The 22,690-nt window shown below is 50.1% G+C and overlaps 1 protein-coding gene and 1 long non-coding RNA gene across 17 annotated transcripts in view; one reads left to right on the forward strand and one right to left on the reverse strand.

The window, feature by feature from the left end:
- Atxn7l1 (ataxin 7 like 1) overlaps positions 1-14,997 on the reverse strand; it is a 233,633-nt gene extending 218,636 nt beyond the window's left edge. For 15 of the 16 annotated variants that reach the window (XR_005286119.1, XR_005286118.1, XM_038335782.1 and 12 more), the window contains exons 1-2: positions 14,094-14,997; positions 13,523-13,591 (exon numbers count right to left, since the gene is read on the reverse strand). Coding sequence is in view for 14 of the 16 variants with exons in the window: in XM_038335782.1 (XP_038191710.1) it covers positions 13,523-13,591; positions 14,094-14,634 (610 nt within the window). In the remaining 2 variants the exon portion in view is untranslated. The remainder of the gene's footprint in view (positions 1-13,522; positions 13,592-14,093) is intronic. The other variant, XM_038335784.1, reaches the window with a different exon arrangement.
- LOC119818447 lies at positions 14,402-20,460 on the forward strand. The gene is made up of 3 exons (XR_005286120.1): positions 14,402-14,890; positions 19,783-19,941; positions 20,160-20,460. It is a non-coding gene; the product is annotated as an uncharacterized LOC119818447 (long non-coding RNA).
- Positions 20,461-22,690: the final 2,230 nt, after the last annotated feature.

Genomic DNA, 22,690 nt, shown 5'->3' on the forward strand with positions numbered 1-22,690 from the left:
AGGAGGAGGAGGAGGAGGAGGAGGAGGAGGAGGTTGCTTCCTTAAAATCCCAGAGAAGTTTGCAATAGTCCACCACATGGATGAAGCTATGGTTTCTGTTTGGTCCTGATGGAATTACACCATAGCCTCCTTTTCCAAAAGTTGCTTTCTAGTGAACCAAAAGCTCTCCAAAGGCCTCTGGAGCTCTTCCCCGGAACACACTGACTCTTCACCTTCTAGCCATCTTTGCTGTGTCTACCTGAAGCGTCCTTCCATCTGTCCATCTGCCCTTCCTTCCCCTCCCTTCCAACCTGACTCTGGCTTCTACAACACACCTGTACTGCGCTCCAGGGAGAACCATACCAAAACAGCCCCTCCCTCATGTCAAAGGTCTTGCTGACCACAGGCTGAAATCTCTTCCTTCTCAACTGGGATCCCAAGCCCCATGACATCCTCCGTGTGGTGTCGGGAACCCCAGTGAGCTGCACGATGCATTCCTGGGTAACGGCTGAGGTTGTTTCCTCGTCAGACCACACCAGGGCCCAGCCCTGCATAACCACATCCTGGGTGCTGGCTTTCTGCTGAACAGGGATCCAGGAAGCACCCCGGCTTCCTAATACAAGAGCATCATTCACCTGCATCTGCTATCTGACTCAGTGGTTCACCTAGCCCAGGCTAAATAAATACTCCTGCTGCAATGTGAGAACCAGATTATTCTAAGTGTAACTATCTTCTCCCTTCCCCAAATTAAAGCAGAGGGCCCCTTGAGTGTATGGGATAATGCATCTCGATGATTTAAAACTCAGGCTCTACCAACCAGGACAGGCTTGCACTGTTCCCCTTGGGGTTTCTACGTGACTTTGCCTTCACAACACAGACATCTGGAAATCCCAGCACCCCAGTCCTTGACCTCGCTCTCCCCACCAGCTTAAGAATCAAGGTGCTCAACGCCAGTCTCAGAAAGTTGGTAATTAAAGGGAAAGCCCTTCCTCTGCCTTTCAAGAGAAACTTAAAGGAGTGGTTCCTTCCTGCTCGTCAGAATGAGGTCTTCTTTACAGAGAACGCCGGCCAGAAAAAGTAGGTCAGAAAGACAGAGTCTGCCAAGGATCATCCTACTTCCCCTGTGAAGAAACGGTGAATCCAGCAAGGACCACTGAAGAATCCAGACAGGGACCACTGATGGGTGCCATGGCAGCTCCAGGAAATTCCCTGCTATGGCGTAGAGAGGTCGCTGAGAGCCAGAACGCTCCCCCACACAATGACAGTCTCACTGCAGAAGGAAAACCATCTTTGCAATGTATAGCATATTTTGTATAAGATGAAGCCCTGAAAACTTGTGTGTTAGCTCAAGAAAACACCGCCAAGATGCGACAAGAGCAACGGGCAGAGGTGGCATGCCATTAGGTCTGCAGCTTATTTTAAAACCTTACAGAAATATATATATGAACACGCACAATGAAACAGGATACAACGTAGACCACTGTTTTAGCCTCCATGATATGTACACAGGGACTCTGATGGCATCCCATCTTTTACTGTGTGAGAAATGACAATGTTGACACTGAATTGGGTGGGGTTTACCTCTACGTATTGAAAGAGGAACTTCTCAGCGTCTCAAAGATGATTCAATGGGTAAGGCATGGGCCATATAAGCCCAGTGACTTGAGTTTGATTCCGGGCACTCGTGTAAAGGTGAAAGGAACTCTAAGAGCTGAGATCCCAAATGCAGGGGAACATACAGCCTGCAGCACCATATCCAGGGGAATGTACAGCTTGCAGCACTGTGCCCAGGGGAAGGTACAGCATGTAGCACCGTGTCCAGGGGAATGTACAGCCTGCAGCACTGTGTCCAGGGGGACGTACAAGCCATACAGCCTGAGAGTCTGGGACAATATCTCCAGGCACTGGCTTGTTCCAGTAGCAAGAGGGTGGGGGTAAGAACGAGGGAAGCTGGTAGAGGCAGGGACACCTATGAGGGCCAGTCTACCTGCTGGGACAAGAGGGGACTGAGTGCAAGATTGGGAGGCTTGTGGTACCTGAGGCCACCAATAGCAAAGGAATGAAAAGTGATCATTTATTGAGCACCTGATAAATGAAACTTTGGGGGACATTAATTTTTTGAAGTGATATGCAGGGAAGGGGAAGACAAAAAAATTGAATACTAAGTTAGTGTAACAGTCTGGGTCAAGGAGGACAGGCTAGTCCAGGAGTCAGAGAGCTAGTCTGCTCTCAGAATAAGAGGCAGACACCAGACAGGAGGCTTTTTAAAGATGGTGAGTCAGTGAGGGCACACGTCTGCTCTAACTTTGGGGTGAAGAGAGTATGGGGGTTCACAGAAACACTTGAGGGGAGCTGGAGGACAGGGACAGAGAACGAGCACTCTGCCAAGGAGCTGGGGCTGGTGACAGACACACTGGTCTCCACAGAGGGAATGGTAAGGGTTGAGCAGGCCCCTGGGTCTACAGACAGCAAGGAGTCACACGATGGGCAGACAAGAGGAGAAAGCATGCATGCTGCTAGCCCCTCTAAAGGAAACAGGCTTCTCATGGCTTTCAGGCCGTCTGCTGGTTAAAGCAGGAACATCCAGCCTTCTGACTGTGACATCAATACCTACAAATGTGTTGAGTGTGTTCTGGGCTAGCCTGGGATGCACTCAGACCATGGACCACAGGTTAGACACATCTGATTCACAGAAGTTACCATCAGCTCCATTTGGAGACCAGGGAGACCCTTACTCTGCTCAGACCTGATTTTTATATTCTGGGTCTGTCTTCACCATAACTTAGTCTTTTGTGTCAGGCACAGGAAGTGACGGCATTCATCTGTTTGGGGGCTCATCCTGCTTGTGCACAGGATGGTAAGGAAGAAAGCAAGGGGATATGGGACGACGCTCCCAGGGATGGGATGAAGGGTGGGAACATGGCCAACGGGGCTGTTAGTCATAGGAAGGCCATATAGGGCTTTCCCTACCCCAAGGTAACCAGGGGCATTTTCCAATGGCTCGCTCACTTCCTCCTAGTCTGGGACATGATACTATGACCTTTATCACAAGAATAAAACAAGGAATAAGGTCACCCGTCAGCAGGCCAGAGCACTAAAGTCCCACACAGAGGAGGGACTGCAGGAACGGCAATGGGGCTGAAGAAAACGTCACATCTCTGGTCTCTGAAATAAAGGTGGGGGTACAACAGCATCTCTGAGGCCAGTAAGAGCATCACATACACAGTGCTCAAGTGGCCTGGCTAGTGAAGAGAAGAAAGAATCCAGAGTGACAGGGGCTGAACATGGCTACCTCATCCTGGTCTTTCTCTGCCGCTCCAGTCCAAAGACTCTCCTTCATCACTGCCCTGGAGCCAGCTACAGCCAGGGCATGCTGTGGCTGCAGGAGGCAAAGGACTTTCACACCCACTTAGCAGGCATATCACCATCAAAAGGACACCTTGAATGTGGCAGGTATTGAAAAGCTATCTGCACTCAGTCATCCAGAGGAGCACACCCTTCACGAAAATACTAGCAATTCCAACGCCAAGAGCAAACTGAACAGCAGCCCAGAAGATGTTCAAAGGGGGGAAAAAGAGAGACATCATCACTGTAGATAGATGCCCCTAGAGTTGCTTGGCAACCGTCTTTGCTAACACCTTCTTCTAAAAAGGAACGGTTTGCATCAGCTCCTCTGCTTCCCTGGGGCCAGTGCTCTGACCACACAGGCCCAAAGCTGGGGCCTTGGGATGAGAAAGCCCATCGTGGAGGATGCCGTGGATCTTACAAGGGCAAGGGGGACAGACAGCTAGTCTCTCTGCACTGCTCTGCTGAAAAGATACAACCCCCTGACAGGGTTGGGCTGTGTGAAACAAGCCAGGTGTCCAGGAGCAACACCTAAGGTCCTCACTCTAGGCCTGCAGAAGCCCACGTAGGCACTCTTAAGTGTGTCTCCAGCATGCCTTCTGCCCCTGGCCAGTCTCACTCTGTTCCAAGAAGGAGAGAGAGGATTAGGGAGTACAGACTCTGGGATCAGCCAGCCCCAGGGTTCGAATCCCAGCTCCCCTATTTCTCGGTTAAACCATTTAGGTAAGTGAGCCAATTTCTCTGAGCTTTGGCTCCTGGGTTTCTCAAATCCAGCTAAGAAGAGGATTTCTCTCACAGGTGATCATGAGGACCTGGTGAAACATGCATAGCTGGCCCAGTGTCAGGCACTCAGTCGGTGTCCTGGCCCACTCCTGAAACAATCTTGATACAATCTGTGCCCTGGAACTAGCAGCCTTGATAAGATGAAGAAGAGGACCTGAGTATTCGGTTAGATAGGACCGTAAGCACAGCTTACGTTACCGATACCTATAGGATGCCAGATAGTATCTCATTTATTTTTACAGCGACTCTGAGAGGAACTATTATTCCGTTCTGAAAATGAGGAAATTAAATCTGAAATTAACACACAGCTGGGAAATGGTTGAGTCAAAATTTAAATAATGCTGCATGAAACTCCCAAGGCTGCCATGCCAATGAACTCTCTGTGTGTAGTGAAATATACACAGCGTAGCATTAACCACTGTAGCTATTTTTAAGTGCACAGTTTGGTGGCTTTAAACACATTTACACTGTCATAGAACCCTCCTCACCCCCAACCACTTTCAACCTTTTTAGCCTCTAGACCCAAAACTCTGGATCCACTAAGTCCAAACTTTACATTTCCGACTCCAACCCCCATGAGGCATCAATCTGTCCTGTCTACACAAACCAGATTCCTCTAGGGACCTCACAGAAGCGGGCTCGGGCAGGTTTTGTCCTTGTGAGGCCAGCACATTCGGGGCACGAGCTGAAACCTGGGCCTTGGGCATGCTAGGCAGATGCTCTACCATGGAGCAGGGCCTCCAATCTTGGTCAATATATTTTCTCAGAAGTTTGCTGGACCTCACCTTGGTAAGAGGAGGTGTCCCAACCATCTACCATCTACTCCCTGTCTACCCCCACAACACCATCACCTGTTTGCCTAGCCCCAGACTCCATGACCTGCTCGGGTACTGGGCCAGGCCACACTGCTCCCTGTTGAGGGTGTCCTTGTACCATCAACATCCACAAACTCAAAGCCAGCTTTGCAGAAGTCAGCACAATGTCAGTATCACGGTTTGTGTGTTCAGAGCCCATCTTTGACTCATGGACCTTCAGATTACAGTGACCTCACACCAGTTTGTTCTGCCCTGCCAAGAACTTCGTTCCCTTCTTTTCATTAAGCAAACGAGCCCTTAAAATCAGCAGGTAGAATTGCGGGGGTGGGGAGACCACAAGGATAAAGCAACCACATGAAAACACATGTTCTATCCACACAGGAATCCCAGCTTGCCTTGCAGGAACTGGGCAAACCAGACTAAGCCCTCCACTGCTTAGGATCTAAGCCTAGGCCTAAGCCCACTTGCAGGAAGGGCCTTTCCAAGTTCTCCTTATCAGTTCCACTGTCTTAGGGTTCAAAGTCAGGTCCATTGGGAAGAGGCAGCCAGTCTGAGCCCTGCCACGGGACACAGCAGGTAGCCCATTGTTGCGGGACCCTAGACTGAGTTTTGGAAGAGACACAGACCGAGGTCCACCCTGGCCATTCGCTTTTTACAATATTGAGCAAAGATCCAAGCCGTCAGCTAATGCTCTGTTTCTATGACACCCACATCTGATGGCTGCGGTCACTGAAAGATCGCCTTTCCCAGATGTAAACACTAGGTTGCTTGCGGTGTAGGGTCCTCAGATACAAACAAAGGAGTTGATCAGGGCCCAGTCTCACCGTGTTGGCCGCTACTACTGGATGACCACTCAGAAGGACGTCAGGAATGAAGCCAAACGTCACAAATGATCGTGAGCCCAGAGCACAGGCACGTGGTCCACAGAGGAGCATGGAGAAACGATCCTATTTAACTTGCCAACATTGGTTCTGCAGCAGAAGACAACAGACCCCCCTGATAGCGGGTAACTGAACAGATCAACACAGCCCTACAGCCCTGGATGATGCTGTCGAGCACGTGACATACACATCAGAAGCAGTCAAGAGCCAGGCCTGGGCCTGCCCTCCACACCTCCCAATCCTCTGCATGGAGATCTTGAAGCCAGCTGCTCTGGTCTCCTCGTGCTCATCCCCATATCAGGCATATCCCATGGGTAATCAAGCCGCGGAGAAAGCCAGTTGTATTTCCAGTCTGACTTTCAACATAAAAAGAAATCTGAATGCTTTGCCGGGGTGCTTCTGACATCAGGGACCATTGAATACCAAACGTCCCTATCATGAGGGAGGACTAGACCAATCCGAACAAGGGCCTGCACCCCACTGTTCACTGACTGCAGAGGGAGCCACAGGCTGGGAGTCTTGGGAGGAGTTCCTGGAGAGACCGAGCCTGTCTCTTGGAGTCTCTTAGCTTGGCCACAACAGTGCTGGGAGCCCCAGTCCATTTGACCTGTTGGGCAGTTGATAAGGCTGACTCATTTATGGGCTGTAGGCCCAAGACATGGAGTAGTAACAAAATACCCCTGAATTTTCTCTATTTTCCTGTATTCTTACCTCTCCAGCTTTGCTTTATTCTAGCGACTCTCTGCCAGGTCACTGTGGCCTCCCTGGCACACGCAGAGGGCTGGAGGGGTGGAGTGCCACTACAGGAATCCGACGAGCACAGGGCGTTTTTATACATTCTATAACACACACGATGGTCCCTGTCACAAGGAGTACCTGGCGCAAAATGTCAGCAGGTAGGAAAACTGACAGACACCTCTGCTCTGTCCGGCAATAAAACCCTTCCATTTGTAGAACATTCCATATTCTCTCCTACTTTAGTCCTTCACATAAACTGTTTCCTGCAGCTCCATCTTGTCCAGGTCTGCACAATGAGAACCTCCATTTATCCTCCGGGTCTTAGCTAAAGTACAGCTTCTTCTCGGAGGGTCTGCCCTAAAACGGACCTCCCCACAGGCTGTCCAACTGCACAAGTCCCTGCTTCCTCTGCCAGAGGCCCCTCACAGTAGCTGTGGCCGTTTTGATGCCTGTAGTTACTGCCAGGACGGAGGACTCCCAGGGAAGAGTCATGGTGTCCACCGCTCCTGTGTCCGAGTCACTCAGGGCTGGTGCATGGGGGTGGGAAAATGGAGGCGGATTCCACAGACGAAGGGAGCCGAAAACACGCAGCACCTTCCTGCGCAGGTATCACAGATGGACGGCCAGGCCCTCTACTGCCCTTACACCCTGATGCCAATAGACAGTCCTCCAAGACAGAAACGACAAGATGCTAGGCCATCGTTGGGAGCCGTCACTCATACGGGAGAGGAGCTATGGGAGTACATACATGTATTTATTTTAATATATATATACATATACATATACATATATATATATATATGTATGTATGTATGTATGACCAGGATATTTTGGGAAAGATACAGAACAAATGGGTGCGTGAGAGACTTTCTAGTAAAGTATATGCTCTAGAATTCTGTAACCCGGAGATTATATCTAGGCAGCTTTTAGATAAATTTAAGGTCTACATCTTCAGAGCTAAAGAATAAACAAAAAGCCAGGCGGTGGTGGCGCACGCCTTTAATCCCAGCACTCGGGAGGCAGAGGCAGGTGGATCTCTGTGAGTTCGAGACCAGCCTGGTCTACAAGAGCTAGCTCCAGGACAGGCTCTAAAGCTGCAGAGAAACCCTGTCTCGAAAAACCAAAAATAAATAAATAAATAAATAAATAAACAAAAAATCCACTATTCTTATAGAAGATGAAGGCCCAATCTAACTCAAGTGTTGAAGGCAATATTTTGTATACAGTTTCCAAGCCAACTCCCTGCTCTGGAAGAAAGGAAAGCCACGCCACATTCTCCACATAGGATATGGACACATGGAAATTCTCATAACCACGAAGAGACGCTCGTTTCCAGAGCTCTGTGTTTCCCTAGGTGGACAGACTGGCAGCTCTTTCTCAGCTTAGCGGCCTTCTGCTTCTCGGGTGGGTACCACCGTAAACCTTTTTCCCCCTAGCACCTCACTTCTCCTCTTCTTCTCTACTCTACTACCTTCAGCTGCCCTGCCTCACCCTCTCCCCTGTCCTTCCAGGCCCAGGCCAACAGAGATGCCAACGACAGGCCAACATAAACAAATCTTGCTGCTCCCAGCAAAGTGTAGGTGTAAGAATGAAATTAATAGTGAAAATGAGGTTTATCTGTGTAATCTGCAGACTCCGGCCTTCCCATCTCCTATTAGCATAGATAACGGAGTTGTCTGTGTAATGATAAAGAAGCTGAAGATAGTTCCCCATAAATCTCCATGGCTTGTCTCCGGCTTCCCTGGCTTCCCAGGCCAGCTGCCCTTTTCCCCTCCACGTGACTCCCTTCCAAGCCTCACCTCTGGGCCCAAGCAGAGCCCACGTCCACATCCCTCGCTCCTCCAGGGTCTCGGGAACATGTGGCCTGCCTCTCTCAGTGTTGCTGCTCCAGCTCACTTTGTGACTGGAAGCATTTCTCATTTACCTTCACCAGATGAAACGCTGGGGACCTCAGAACAGACTCTTAGGCAAGTACAGACTTCCAAAGGGCCCAGGAAGGTTCTTGGAGGACTGGCTTTTCTCCATAATAAATGGAACAACTTATCATTTCAAATGTATTTCTGTAGATCTCAGAAAGCACCACAAAGGAAAAAAAAAAACAAACAAAACCAGCTCCTCGTGTTCTGAAGCCATGAATGCCTAAGTATTTTTCTGCTTTTGACAAAACCCACTTCTTAGCTGCAGTCTGTGACAAACACTATGTCCACATAAATTGTTTTTAAGTCATTAATCATAATAAAATCGTAGCACGCTTAGCTCTAAAACTGAAGTTCTTCCTACAGTATGCCTTTTCTTTTTTACCACAGATTACTTAAAAATTCATGGTAATTAAAATAATACCATTTTACCGAACTAGTTTCAGTAATGAATGATGGCAACAGTCCTAATGATGGAAGGGATGAAAGCAGGCATGCATTTGGCACCTACTGTATGCGGAGGTCTCTCCTATTATCTCATTCACATTCCCTGATAACATCTGTTTTACAATTTAGGGCACTTCTGAGACACATGGATCCCATTCTTTGTCTAGGAGTTGGTATTTCTTCTTAAAAAGTTGGTTGAGGCCCTTAGTAAGGAGAGCAGCTTCCCAAAGTGAGTGAGAAGTCTTCAGGCATATCACCAACAACACCAGAGGAGAGAAGAGTGGGGCTTACAGAGTTAGCATAGGAAAACAGCCTTCCCTGGAATTGTCTATTAGCAACTCAATTCTCAGGACGATTGGGCCAGCAAGGTTCCTGGGAGCCTCCTCTGAGGAAAGCCCATGGCTTGACAGACTCAAGCTGAGGCTAGAGAGTTCTTCATGGGAAGAAGACATTTGTGGTGTGTGTTTAACTCAGGTCTCTACTTCTGCCATGGTCTGGACTCAGCCCCTCTCTTCTGTGGGGTCTGACTCAGCCCCTCTCTTCTGTGGGGTCTGGACTCAGCCCCTCTCTTCTGTAGGGTCTGGACTCAGCCCTCTCTTCTGTGGGGTCTGGACTCAGCCCTCTCTTCTGTGGGGTATAGACTCAGCCCCTCTCTTCTGTGGGGTATAGTCTCAGCCCCTCTCTTCTGTGGGGTCTGGACTCAGCCCCTCTCTTCTGTGGGGTACAGACCCAGCCCCTCTTTTCTACAATGGTCTAGACTCAGCCCCTCTCTTCTATGGGGTCTGGACTCAGCCCTCTCTTCTGTGGGGTATAGACTCAGCCCCTCTCTTTTGTGGGATATAGACTCAGCCCCTCTCTTCTGTGGGGTCTGGACTCAGCCCTCTCTTCTGTGGCATATAGACTCAGCCTCTCTCTTCTGTGGGGTCTGGACTCAGCCCCTCTTTTCTACTATGGTCTAGACTCAGCCCCTCTCTTCTGTGGCGTCTGGACTCAGCCCCTCTCTTCTGTGGGGTATAGACTCAGCCCCTCTTTTCTACTATGGTCTAGACTCAGCCCCTCTGCTGTGAGGTCTGTGACACCAAACCATTCACCTAGTAAACAGACAATACAGTGATTGTTTGTCAGCACTGAGATAAACTTTTAAAAACTGTACCCAGTTATTCTCAGTATTTCTGAAGTCACTTAAGGTTGTTTTGTTGTTTTGGTTTGGTTTGATTTTTTAAACATGAGGGGGTTTTGTTTGTTGTTGTTTTTTTCTTTTTTTAAGTTTCTTTAGAGGCAGGCTAGACTGTTCAGCATGATTGCCGCTTAAAGGTAGGGAACTGCCTAGTAAAGCCGGAGTACAGAAGTCTCAGGGGGATGGTGGTGGACAGTTAGTCCCAAACCCCTTGCTCCACAGCTGGAGAATCAGCCCAGAGGAGTGCACCTCTCCCCAGGGCCTAAGTGGGGAGCTGGCTCCCAACTCACCCTGGCTCACCCTGGCTCACCCTGCAGCAAAACTATTCTAAGGCAACCCTCCTAAGCCCAGGCCAAAAAGGAATTAGCAACAGTTTACAATTCAAATGCCTTTGCTGAGTTCTTTGTAACTGTAATTTGAGTGGGAATAAGAAAGCTGAGAAGACTCCTTATGGAGACTTCAGAGCATCCAGCTCAGAGTTCCTACTCAACACAGGTGATGAGCCACAGCAAAGGAAGGTTAGTGGGACCAGGGATGTGCCAGGAACAATACTGAAACTGCCAGGTTATCCAAAAGTCCGCTAGTGCCTACGGTACCTTCCAAAGCCATGGGGAGACAGCTCAGCAGGCAAAATGACTCCTATTTCCTATTTCCAGTCCAACTTCCCTCTCTGACTTCAGTCTAAGAAATGATCGCATCATGCCAACGCTCAAAAAAGCAGTCTTTGCAACGGTCCAAAGGTGGAAATGCCCCACACAGCCAATGGATGAGCGGTGTATATGGTATGGACCATGACGTTACCTTGGAAAGGAATGTACCTATACATCATATAACATGGATAAATCCTGAAAACACAAGAGAGGGAGAAGGCAGCACAAAATGACAAATACCGTGTGGTCCGGCTTACGCGAGGAACCGAGACGAGGAGCCTTCACAGAGACAGGAGGAGAATGGAAGAAGTGGATGCTGAGGGGAAGGGGGATGTGGGAAGTCGGTACACACTTGCCGGCGCAGAGTTTCCGCGTGAGACAGCGAAAGGGCTGGTGAATGAGGAGCAGCAATGTCGCAAATACCCCTGGGCTACGCACTCAGAAGAGCCTGAAATGGTAAATTCTATGTCGTATATTCCGCTCCACAACAGAAATCCTGCCGTTTCTCAATGTCAACCCTCAACTTTTATTCTTTTACTACCTTATTTCCTCTCAAGACCTGCTTCCAGCCCACCGCACCAGTCAGGCATATTCATAAACACAGATGCCCAGAGTCCCACAAGGCCATACTTATCCCGTGATGAACGACCCTCCACAAATATCTACCCACCCTCAGACCTCACACCTGTGACTCCAACAAGCCCCATGTGACCAAACACTCTAACACAGAGTCTCAGCCCAACCTGGAAGTTCTTACCACGGAACATGGATTAGGAGGCCCAGTGTGACCAAACACTCTAACAGAGTCCCAGCCTACCCTGGAAGTTCTTACCACAGAACATGCATTAGGAGGCATAGTATGACCAAACACTGTAGCACAGAGTCCCAGCCCAACCACGGAACATGGATTTGTTGCACATATGTTTTAATCTGTAAGGAAAGTTGTGCTGCTATACTATGTGACCTCAGAACTTCTCACCCAAGGCCACTCCACCAGGCCCACAACAAAGAGAGGAAGTCCATGTGTGGCCATGGAAGCCAACTTCATGGCGACTGAACGGAGGGTATCCCCCATGAAGACACATTCAATGAGAAGCAAAATCTTTGTACCTTTGCGGGATAGAGGACATAAAAGTAAGACGTAACATCTGCGACTTCTGAGGGAAGGAGACCTTTTCATTTCCCCTTAAAAGAATCCATTTCTCGTGCCGCAAAGAGAATCTGAGAACAAGAGTATTTTGAAAGAGATAGCGGTGGCCGGAGAATCTGAGCTTTGTGGGTTGTGGTCCCAATTTGTCACCCAGGGCTGCCAGGGGTCAATCCCACGCACGCCACAGCCTTTTGTCAACTTTAACATACAGGCATTTGCACCTTCATCGTGGCAAAAAGGCTGGTGGTCTGAGAGCTCGGCTCTCGAAGTGGTTCAAGACCTGAGGAGAATGAAAGCCACTAGGGATCCCCTTCCATTGCCAATACACATGGACATTTAGCACAAATGAGCTGCCACTTGTGAGGAGCCCACTTGACACCAGTCCCTCGAGCATCCTAAACACACACGCCAAAACCACGCTAAGATACTGAGAGGCAAATATCTTTAGAATAATGTTTTGTTCCCCCAAGTACTTAATTAGCAGACATATGGAGCTAGAGAACTGCCCTTGAATATGCATTTTAACCTCTGTATTATTCTTTCCAGAAGAACAGATTTTCCTCACCGGCAGTCAAGAATGGATGCAGACACTGAAAGCCAACAATCTTGGGTGTCAGTCAGCCAAATGAGGTCCACCTCTCCAAGCAAGTTCCATCCACCTTTTCAGGCAGCACCCCCCATCACCAGTGGACCGATCTAGAGAGTCAAATGCCATCTTCTCCATTCATCATGGATGAGCAAATGCTCCTGCGGCCAAATTATGTCTGAACTTTTTTGACACCTTCCAGCGATCTCCTGCACCTCCTTCCCAGCACCAACTTCAGCTGGTGCACCATTGAAACTCCGGTAAGTGCATCACAATTCAGATGAACCCATCCTTTCTCTAAGCAGAAAGTGGCCTCCCAAGTACTTCATTTGAAGCCAGAGGCCAGCGTGCCAAATAGTGGACTTGCAAACAGCAAAAGTAACTTACAGGTATATGTCGCCCCAGGTCTGGCATTATGGGCTTCACCCACAGGCCCAAATCCAAGCTCATCTGTCTATTCACTGTGTCCCTTTTCAGGTGTCATGTTTGTATGTTGGAAAGCACAGACTGGGGAAAAGTGCAGGCTAGGGATCTATGTGCACATCCTGATGCACCTACAACCCATGCCCAGACACAAAACGTCACTTACAGTCAGGGCTGGCCATGCGCAATGGTTTTCAGCGAGAGTGGAAAAGTAGCTGTTGGAATGATCCGCCATGTGGGGTTCATTAAAACTTGTGAATTTACACACAAGGGAGCCTGGAATGCGTGTGAAGGGTATTCCACGCCTTACTCGGGGATTTCAAACCCCACCATCACCATTGGCCATTGGTGCCCCCAAGGAGAATGGCAGACACCATCAGGGGGTTCGGATGTGGACTCCAGCGGAGTACAGCAAACTTCTGCCTTCCATCCCCCCCAGTCTGCATCCCCCCCCACCCTAGTTGTATTTATACTTGGAAGGAAGTTAGCAGTGAAGCAGTAGTCACCCGGGCGTGCTCAATTTTTGACAAGCCTTAGTCACTCTGTACCCAGCAGAACAATTCACATTATATTCCGAAGCCTGTGAAGACTGCCACACAAGCTAACACTAAAATACCAAGAGCTCCACTTACCTTCTTTATTAAGCCTCATAACCTCCCTGCTTTTGCCACCCTCTTTTCCAGCCTCTTCTAAATCTACATCTGCAGATGAAAAAGAAAAGGAAAAAAGAAAATGAGGAAAAAAGGGGGGGAAAGCCAAAGTCAAGGGGGAAGGGAGAGTGTTTATTGGCAAACAGATCGATATAGATACTGTATCTGAAAATCTTGCAAAAATTGACAATGCAACATTTTCTCCCGAGTCCGGGTTTCCATCTACCTGGCCCAGATAGGTACCAAAAAAACTATGCAAGCAGCAACAGAGTCGCCTTTTAAACAGATACCACCGTGGGGCTGCGAAAGCCCACCCCGCGGGCTGCCTGCCCCAGGGAGCCGGACACAGACAGACAGACAGCCTTGCTGGCAGCCGGGCCTCTCTGTGCTCTGATGGTCTGTGTCTGTGTGTATTTATTTAGAGAGAGAGGGAGAAGCATGGAGGACGCCGGGGGCCACTCTCTCTCTCACACACACACTTTTTCCCAGTGGCTCTAGGTGAATGGAAAGGTTACAGGATAATAAAAGGAGGAGCAGGCGGTGGGGTTCTTACTGTCGGAGCAGTGTAATTTGGCGGCGTCGATCCAGGAGGACCAGGGTTTGCCCAGAAACGCCTCCGGACTGGGCACTTTGCGGTGCAGTGTCGCCATTGCTGTTCCTTCTTGTTGCTTTTTCCCTGTTCCTTCGGCAGCAGCAGCCGAGAGACACGGGATTCGAGAACGCTCCGACGTCATCTTCGGAACGTTCCGACATTGAGTGCTCTGCGAGGGGGAGGAGGGCGGCGGAGGAGGCAGGAGGCGGGGCGCGCTCGGCCCTACCCGGCCCTGCTGTGCTGCGCGTGGCCGCTGGGAGCGCCAGAGAGGCGCGAAGTGCGCGGGGCCGGGGAGAGCGCGCAGTCGGGCTGGCGGAGCAGAGCGGTGCAGAGAGGCCCGGAGCTGCGCGGGTTCAGCCGGGCAGGGTCGCCTCGAGCCTGGAAGCTGCGCACCACCGCCCTGTCCAGCCAGCAACCCCATAACTGCAACGGCCCCGGACAGAAGTAACGATGGCCTTTCCCGCAGTCGCCGCTGGAGGACCCAAAGTTTTGCACGCGGCATGTCTTCCCCCCCCCCCCCGGCCACCCACCATGCGTGCGATGTCCCCGAGGGATCCTGGGGGCTTAGTGGGGACTAGGTCGGCTGTTCCGCACCCCTCCACCACCATCCCCCAGGGCAGGGTGGGGACTCTGGCGAGTGTACCTGCCACCACCGTACCCAGTCTCCTCTCTTGCTGAGCCTCAGAACCCGGTCCCTTCGCAGAGGTCTTCCGGAGCCAGGAGCAAAGGGGAAAAAAGGACGTGGCTCAGAGAAGCTGGTGAGTAGGGGATAGGGGAGAGGCCATCCCATCCCGGGCTGCCGGGCAGGCAAAATTCCAAACTCCATTTGGCTCTGGTGACCCGGAGCGTCTGCGCGACGCATGTCTCCACTGGCAGAGTCACCGCAGAGACTTTGCTCCGCGAACACCGGAGCCCCAGAGAGCGCAGCGCTCTTGGAAGCCTATCCCCTCCCTCAGTCCCAGCGCTTCCTGGAGCGTGCAAGGCTGTCAGGAGCACCAGGCATCCCACGGGAACCTGACTCCCCGGAGTGTGGGACTCGTGGGGTTTGAGATGTGCTGCCTGACCCTAAGAGCAGGTAACTGAGCCCTTTAAAACATCTTGTTATTTCTTTAAAATAGTTTGCTTACTAGGAATTCCCTAAACTATAAAGACATCCTCAACCCACAATCAATAACTTTTCTATTTGCCCAGCGTCCTTCATTCTTACCACTGCTGTCCCCGAGAGCCCTTTTGCCCCACACCAAAGCGTTGCTTGGTTCTGAGATGTATTCTAGTGGGTCTGGAACGGCCTGGGACTCAACACCATGTACCTCAAAAACCAGCATTAAGATGGGGCGGTGAAGGAGGCTCTGCAGGCTTGTTTCAGCTGTGATGTGTGTGCGAACGGGCCTGCTTATATCAGACATGAATAAGTCTCCGTTAGCTTTCTTGAATGGATGGTTACCTAAGGGGCAACCAGGAAAGGAATTCCTACGTTAAAATACTTGTCGTTTGGGAAATATGTATCACGCCGTGACATCTTAAATAAGCAAGGCACTGTACTTGTTATTTCTTCATCCTGTTATCTTTTCAAACAACATTGCTTCTAGTGGACCAGCTGTTCACACACAGGGGGACAGGGAGACCCACCCTCGCCCTCACAGAGCTGCAGGTGAAGGTGCAAGCCTAATTCTTCAGGGGGAGCTTGGCGCATGCTCTGTGAGACCAGTGTGGAAGTGGTATGGACTTCCGCGGCTGAGCCAGTTCCTTGTAGGAACTGGAAATGAGCTAGGAGTGATCAGAAAATGTGTCACCAAGAAAATGGAATCAATCTGCTTTGCGTCTTGGAAATTGGGAAGGAGTTATAGTAAGCTGAGGTATGGTCTTGCCAAGGAAAGGGGACCACGCCGAGACTGGCTGAGTACAAGCGTGTGCGTGGGTGCGGGAAAGAGGCTTAGCTGTGTCCTCCTAGGACTACCACGGTTGGGAGTTAGCTGGAGGCAGCTTAGGGAAAGATTGTTCCGTTCTGAGGAAATGTCCCCAGAGTGCTTCGATGTTCTTTGACTTAATTAATTCATCTATCCCATCGGCCACTCTTCTTCATCATAATTTTGGGACACTTTGCTTCCCCATTAGTTTTTCTAAGAGTTCTCAACGTCAGGAAGGCAAGGGCATCACCCGCCTTGCTGGTTGGATCATGTTGCCTGCTCTTTCCTGCACTGCAGGATCTGGTGATCGATTAGACACAGGACTAGCGTGAAAGACCCCGTTCACCCCCTCCCCCAGAACACCAGCTGGAGGAAGACAGCAATTCCAAACCTTTGTTGACTGATATCACTAGAGCCCCAGCCGTGAGCTGACTTGATGAATGCTGTGCAGGATACCAGACACCTGCCTTCTGACGGGGCAGGACTGCCTCCGTGGGAAGTGCCATGTACCTTATAGTCTCCCTGCTCCCGACAGAACCACTGGGCTTCAGACGCTCAGGCTCCTGATCCCTGAGGGGTGCAGAAGATCCTCTGCTCCCAGTCCTGCTTTTTCCATATACACTGTTACATGGCATTACATGTGGAACACGTCATTGCTTTTGAGTGCTGCAGAGTATTCCGTGCAGTGGTCCAGAGTTCCCTTAGCTGTTACCTATTTGATAGACATGTTAGGGTTCTGGTTTCATGAAAGACAGGGTGGTCAACACTTTTATTTTTATACACGCTTTGTGGGCACAGGAGGGAACATTTCTACCCAGAATCAGGATCACCGGGTACATGCATGTTTTATTTTCATAGCCTTGCCAGATCTTTTAAAGCGACTGACCAGTGCAGGCTTCCTATAGTCATGTAGAAGTGTGCCCTTCTCTTTATACCTTCCTTAATGCTTGATGTTTTCAGAATGCTAGCTCCTGGCAATATGAGGGGAATGTGTCTTGTTTGTTTATTTTTCCCTCAAATTGGGTATTTCTGAGCATTTTTTTTTCCGAGACAGGGTTTCTCTGTAGCTTTGGAGCCAGTCCTGGAACTATCTCTTGTAGACCAGGCTGGCCTGGAACTCACAGAGATCCACCTGCCTCTGCCTCCCGAGTGCTGGGATTAAAGGCGTGGGCCACCACTGCCCAGCTTCTGAGCATTTTTAATGTGCATTTTATTCTCAGTCTTTGAAGTGCTGTGTGTGTTGGCTTGCTGGTGGCCTTCTGAGGCCTTTGTCTTGATCTGCAGGAATTTTCCATGCCTCCCGGACACACAGCACTTCTGCCTGCGTGGAAATGGTGCCACTTCTCAGCTTGTCACCTGCTTCCTTTTAATTTCCTTTTCCAAAGTGGTTAGATGTTCAGGACTCCTCCTTGGAGCCTCCTGCTTTGTGTCTTGCTCGAGGAGGCTGCCCGTCCTCAAAGCCCTGAGTCTTCTCCTGCAGTTTCTCTTTATGCTTAGTGGGCTTCTGTTTCACATTAGATATCCATGTTCTTTTGATGACTAAGAGAAAAAGAAAAAGGTTAATTTCGTCTGGGCTCTCGGGAGGTTGAGGCATCAGGATTGTGAGCTCTAGGCCAGCCTGAGCTACGTGGCAAGATTCTGTCTCCCAAACAAAATTTAAAAGTGCCTTAGTTAGGGTTCTATTGCTGTAAAGAGACACCATGACCACAGCAGCTCTTGATAAAGAAAAACATTTCACTAGAACTGGCTTACAGTTTCGGAGGTTTAGATTATTGTTATTGCAGGAAGCACAGGAAGCACACAGGCAGACCTGGTGCTGGAGAGGTAGCTGGGAGGTCAACATCTGGATCCACAGGCAACAAGAAGTGAACTGAGGAGCTTCAGAAACCTCAAACCCCACCTCCTGGTGACACACTTCCTCCCACAAAGTCACACCTACTCCAGCAAGGTCTCCTAATAGTGCCACTAAGGCCTATGGGAACCAGTTGCATCCAAATTATCACAGGAAGGTTAATTTCTGGTCCTTCCCCATTGCCCTGAGCACCACATGCCACAGAGACCTGAGACACATGCTCAGAACCGTGGGGTTTGAGCTCGCCTCACTGTCCCCTTATGTGAGCACCTCTCCCCGGCACTCTTTCCACAACATTACCATCGCTCCTGTTTGTGCCAGTGCCTTTAGGCTTCTATCTGTGTAGATGAAAGTTTCTGTCCTGTCTGGTCCCACAGCCATTCGGTTCCAAAGAAACACACAGAAGCTTATATTAACTGTAAGCTAACGGTTGGCCTATTAGCTCAGGCTTATTATTAACTAGCTCTTACAACTTAAATTAGCCCATCATTTTTGCCTGTCTTTAGCCATGTGGCTTGGTACCTTTTCTCAGTGAGGCATTCTCGTCCTGCTTCCTCTATGTCTGGGTAGTAACTGCCTCTGTGCCTTTCCTCTTCCCAGAATTCTTAGTCTGGTTGTCCCACCGATACTTCCTGACTGGCTACTGGCCAAGCAGCATTTTATTAAGCCAATATGAGTGACAAATCTTTACAAGAGCATTCTCCGACAGCTGTTTATCAGCATAGTATGTGACTTGTGACAGCTGTCATTATGGAGGTAGGCCCTGTCAAAGATCTTCTTGGAGTACACCCAGCCCTGCCAATGTATTCCAAAACACAGGCCCAGTGGCCATAGCCAACAGTCTCCTCAAAGGTTCTCTCAAGGAAGGTTTCCAAACTAATATCTATAACCCGGATATTAGAAGATATATCTTCTAATATCCAAAAAAGTCAATCCTTAGCTGTAGGGGGGGCGTGGTAGAGGTGGTGGGTGGGGTGTGGATATGCCTACCTGCCAACCATCCCAGATGGGAGGAGCTGGGGCCATGACTAGAGGGAAGAAAGAAGTGGGTGTCAGGTAGGGCTAGGTGCTTGGACTCTAAAGGAGACAGGAAGTACAGAGAAGCGAGTGGGCCTGTAGCTTTCGGTCAGGCCTTCAGCAGCCAGGAGAAGATCTGCTGTGGTGACCTCCAGGTGGCTCTGGAGCCAACCACGCCCAGTGCCCACTGGGAAGGCCTTCCCTATGCCGTTTCATTTCCTGATTCAGGCTTTTCATGAAAAGGCCCTGGCCACGACTGTGCCATGGGGCTTTAAGACTCAAGTTGACACTTAGGAAGGGTGTTCTCTCACACCAGCCCTGTGCAGAGACAGCACCATCGTGGTGAGAGGAGGCTCTGCCAGGATGCGGGAGGCAGCTGCTCCCGTGCGACCAACACCTCCTGACGCCTCTGACACATTTCCTGCGTGTCTGCTCCACACTCTCTCAAGGAGCAGGTCCTGAGCACAGGCAGTGGGATGTGGGGTTTTAGTCATATGACAGGAAACAGAACCATGAAGATGCTAAGACCACAAAGCAGTCAGAGCAGAGGGTCTAGTCCAGGGGTGGCGTGCAGTTTGTACATCCCTGTGTGGTGCTGGTATCGGGCATTTTAATCCTCGTGTAGGCCATGTTTTTCAGCCATGGTGTGTCCAGCCGTCTTCCTTCTGGAAGCACTTGCCACCATGTCTGGAGACCATTGGGGGTGCTGTGTGGAGGGGAGGGGGGTTTACATCCACATCTCGTAGAAGCCAGCATAAACCGGATAAACATTTCCCCCTAGCTCAAGGCAGCCTCCGTGGGCCACAATGACGGGGTGAGATGGGGAGAGCCGCGGGCTGGCTGCCAGTCTCAGTCTCCCTTCAACTCTTTTCAGACAGTGAATGCTAACTTCGGTGACAGCTTTGCCATTGTGAGCATCTTCGATCACACCCCACCATAGGGAAACCCAAACCCTTCACGTGGACAGCGTTTGAAGAGCCAGATGGTGTGGTGGGTTAGAAAATCCATGAGGAATTAAAGGAAACACAGCCTTGTAAGTATGGCGTCATTCCTGACTGTCGCCTTCCTGCCCTAAATGGAGGGCTGCTCGGTGCTTGGAGGGCTCTTATCTCCAGTGCGTGGATGGTGAAGTTGAGTCTACAAGGGACACTCCTTCCCACTGCTCCCCTGGTCCCCAAGTTGCCGAATACCTGCCCAGTGCACATGCAATACTCTGCACAGCTGTGCCTCTTCTCGTGATTCACATGACAGGCATCGAAGATGTCTTATGACAACCTACCTGACGGATGGCGATGGGGTGACATCAGGAGGTGACCGGTGACATCTACCAGACGGAAGATGTTCCTGAGGCCCACAGTGGACTAGATAGATGGCCAGCAGACAGAATGATGGTTGTGCATCGGCCACCAGCTCCACTGACACTTTGCTGGAATAGGAGTCACCCTCCCTGTGACCACAGCCACCCTATGACCACCACCACCCCGTGACCACTACCACCCTGTGACCACCGCCACCACCCTGTGACCACCACCACCCCCTGACCACCGCCACCACCCTGTGACCACCACCACCCCCTGACCACCGCCACCACCCTGTGACCACCACTACCCCCTGACCACCGCCACCACCCTGTGACCACCGCCACCCTGTGACCACCACCACCCCATGACCACCGCCACCCCCGACCACCGCCACCCTGTGACCACCACCACAGAACGCTCGCTGCCTAGGAAAACCTTTGAGTCAGCGATTTCCCAAGAGCTCTCTCATGAACGAGAGATACCGAGACTTGGGTCGTGGAATACAACGACGCTGGTTCTAATGCTGCTTGATTTCACCCTATACCAGGCTAGGAGGAGACGGTGACATATACATCAGCTCAATAAATTCAATACTGGGGAGGGTCAGTGTGTGTGGTTTCAATTACAGATTGACCCAGGATTGATTGAACAGTCTGCATGGCTCTGGCTGGGATGGAGTCCAAGGACTGGCGGGGCTGGACTCTCGTGAGAGGTGGGTGTTGGAGAATCAATCAACGCATGGGCTCCATGTCCCTTGGTATCCAGGAAGAATGTAATTATGAGTGGAATGTCGTCATGAGGGGAGCGCTTGTCCTGCCTTTTATCCCTCATCCCTGCACACCTCTGTCTACACAAACCTCCCGTGCTGTGCTCTTGCCTGGCTCTCTGTCTTTAGCGCGACTCACCCCACGGCATTTTAGGGGAGAAAGACCACAGTGATTGCTTCTATGAAGAAGGCCTTACTTACCAGCACGGTGAGGCTTGCCTGAAATTTCAGAAGAATCAACAAGTTCAAGACCACCCTGGGCTATGTAGCAAGACCTTGTTTTAAACAAGAAAAAGGCAGAAATCCATAATTTTTCCTAAGTAGTCTGGCATTCAGTTACTGGTCTACTGAAGGAATTGTTTCATTTAATGTCATCTCAGGGACTACCCCAATTAGACTGGCCTGTGGTATCTCAGGGAATAACAACCTCATTTTCTAGAACCAGGAAAGTGGCTGGCTCACCTTGCCTGATAGGCAGAAGATAAATGACCCAGGGGGCTGAGAGGGACAGTGGCCACCCAGAGCAGCCAAGGCTGGGGGAAAGAAACCTGATCTGAGCAGGGCATGCCTGACTGACATAAATAGATGGTGACATGGTGGCCCAGCGCCGCAGACGGGGGGCAGTGGCTACCTTAACAAAGAGCTGGAGACACAGACCTAGCCCTTAGTGGATAGATAGCAGGCGAGTCCTGGGGAGGTCCAGATCAGGTGGGAGGGTTTGTCTACAACTAGGCTGTGAAGTGATGGGATGTGGGCAGGAATAAAGCGTTCTCAGATTCCATGATTCCCTAAGCAGTTCCACCTTCCAGGGGGTGCAGATGAGGCTCAGTCCGCTGAGTGACTCTCCTGCGTGCAAAAGGCCATGGGATGGAACCCCAGCTCTGGGTGGACCAGATGTGGTCACACCTGAAGATCAGGGTCTGCCTGGGATGCGTGAGACCCTGTCTCAAAACAAGTAACACTTCTTTCCAGAAGAAATGACAAAATTAGGGCTATGCTGATCCAAGGTGAGAAAGATGGTTTTTCAGGACTCTCATACTCAGTCACAGCCACATGGTAGCGACAGAAGCTATGGAAGCACCAGCCCCAGGGCATTCCTAGAGGGACAGAAGGTAACATTCACTCAAGGTAGGGGACCAAGAGTCTCAGATGCCAAAGAGGCCTATGCTGGTCAAACCAACAGCAAAATTCACAGCTTCTTGCACACCCAGAAGTGTTTCAGTTCAAAGGGTAATTTTATTGCAACCCCAATTTGGAGTGATACCCTTCACCTGTTTTTTCGGACGATGTCATTGGCCAACAGGGATGTCATGGCTAAAGAGCATTCCCAGAGTCATTTCCCACCTTTCTGAGGTGGCTGGATCCTCCATTTTGCATAAAGAACAATTATTGGGGGAGGGGGAGGAAGAAAAGGCATAAATACGAATGATCTCAACCTAGAAATAAATGTTAGCATTTTGATGTGTTGGTAATGTACTGCTATCCACAATATCTCTCTACCGTCTGTCGATCGTTTTTATAGAAGTTTAGATCTCTGTTCTGTCAACCAAGACACTCAGGGTGGCAATCCATGGCTACATATATAAACATGAATATAAACATACTGTAAAAGTGCGTATACTTGAATCTATATGCCACCATAGTTAATAAAGGCTAACAAATGACTTTTTAAACATGAATATAAACATACTGTAAAAGTGCGTATACTTGAATCT

Source organism: Arvicola amphibius, chromosome 7 (assembly GCF_903992535.2).
Source record: "Arvicola amphibius chromosome 7, mArvAmp1.2, whole genome shotgun sequence".
Taxonomy (NCBI): Eukaryota; Metazoa; Chordata; class Mammalia; order Rodentia; family Cricetidae; genus Arvicola; species Arvicola amphibius.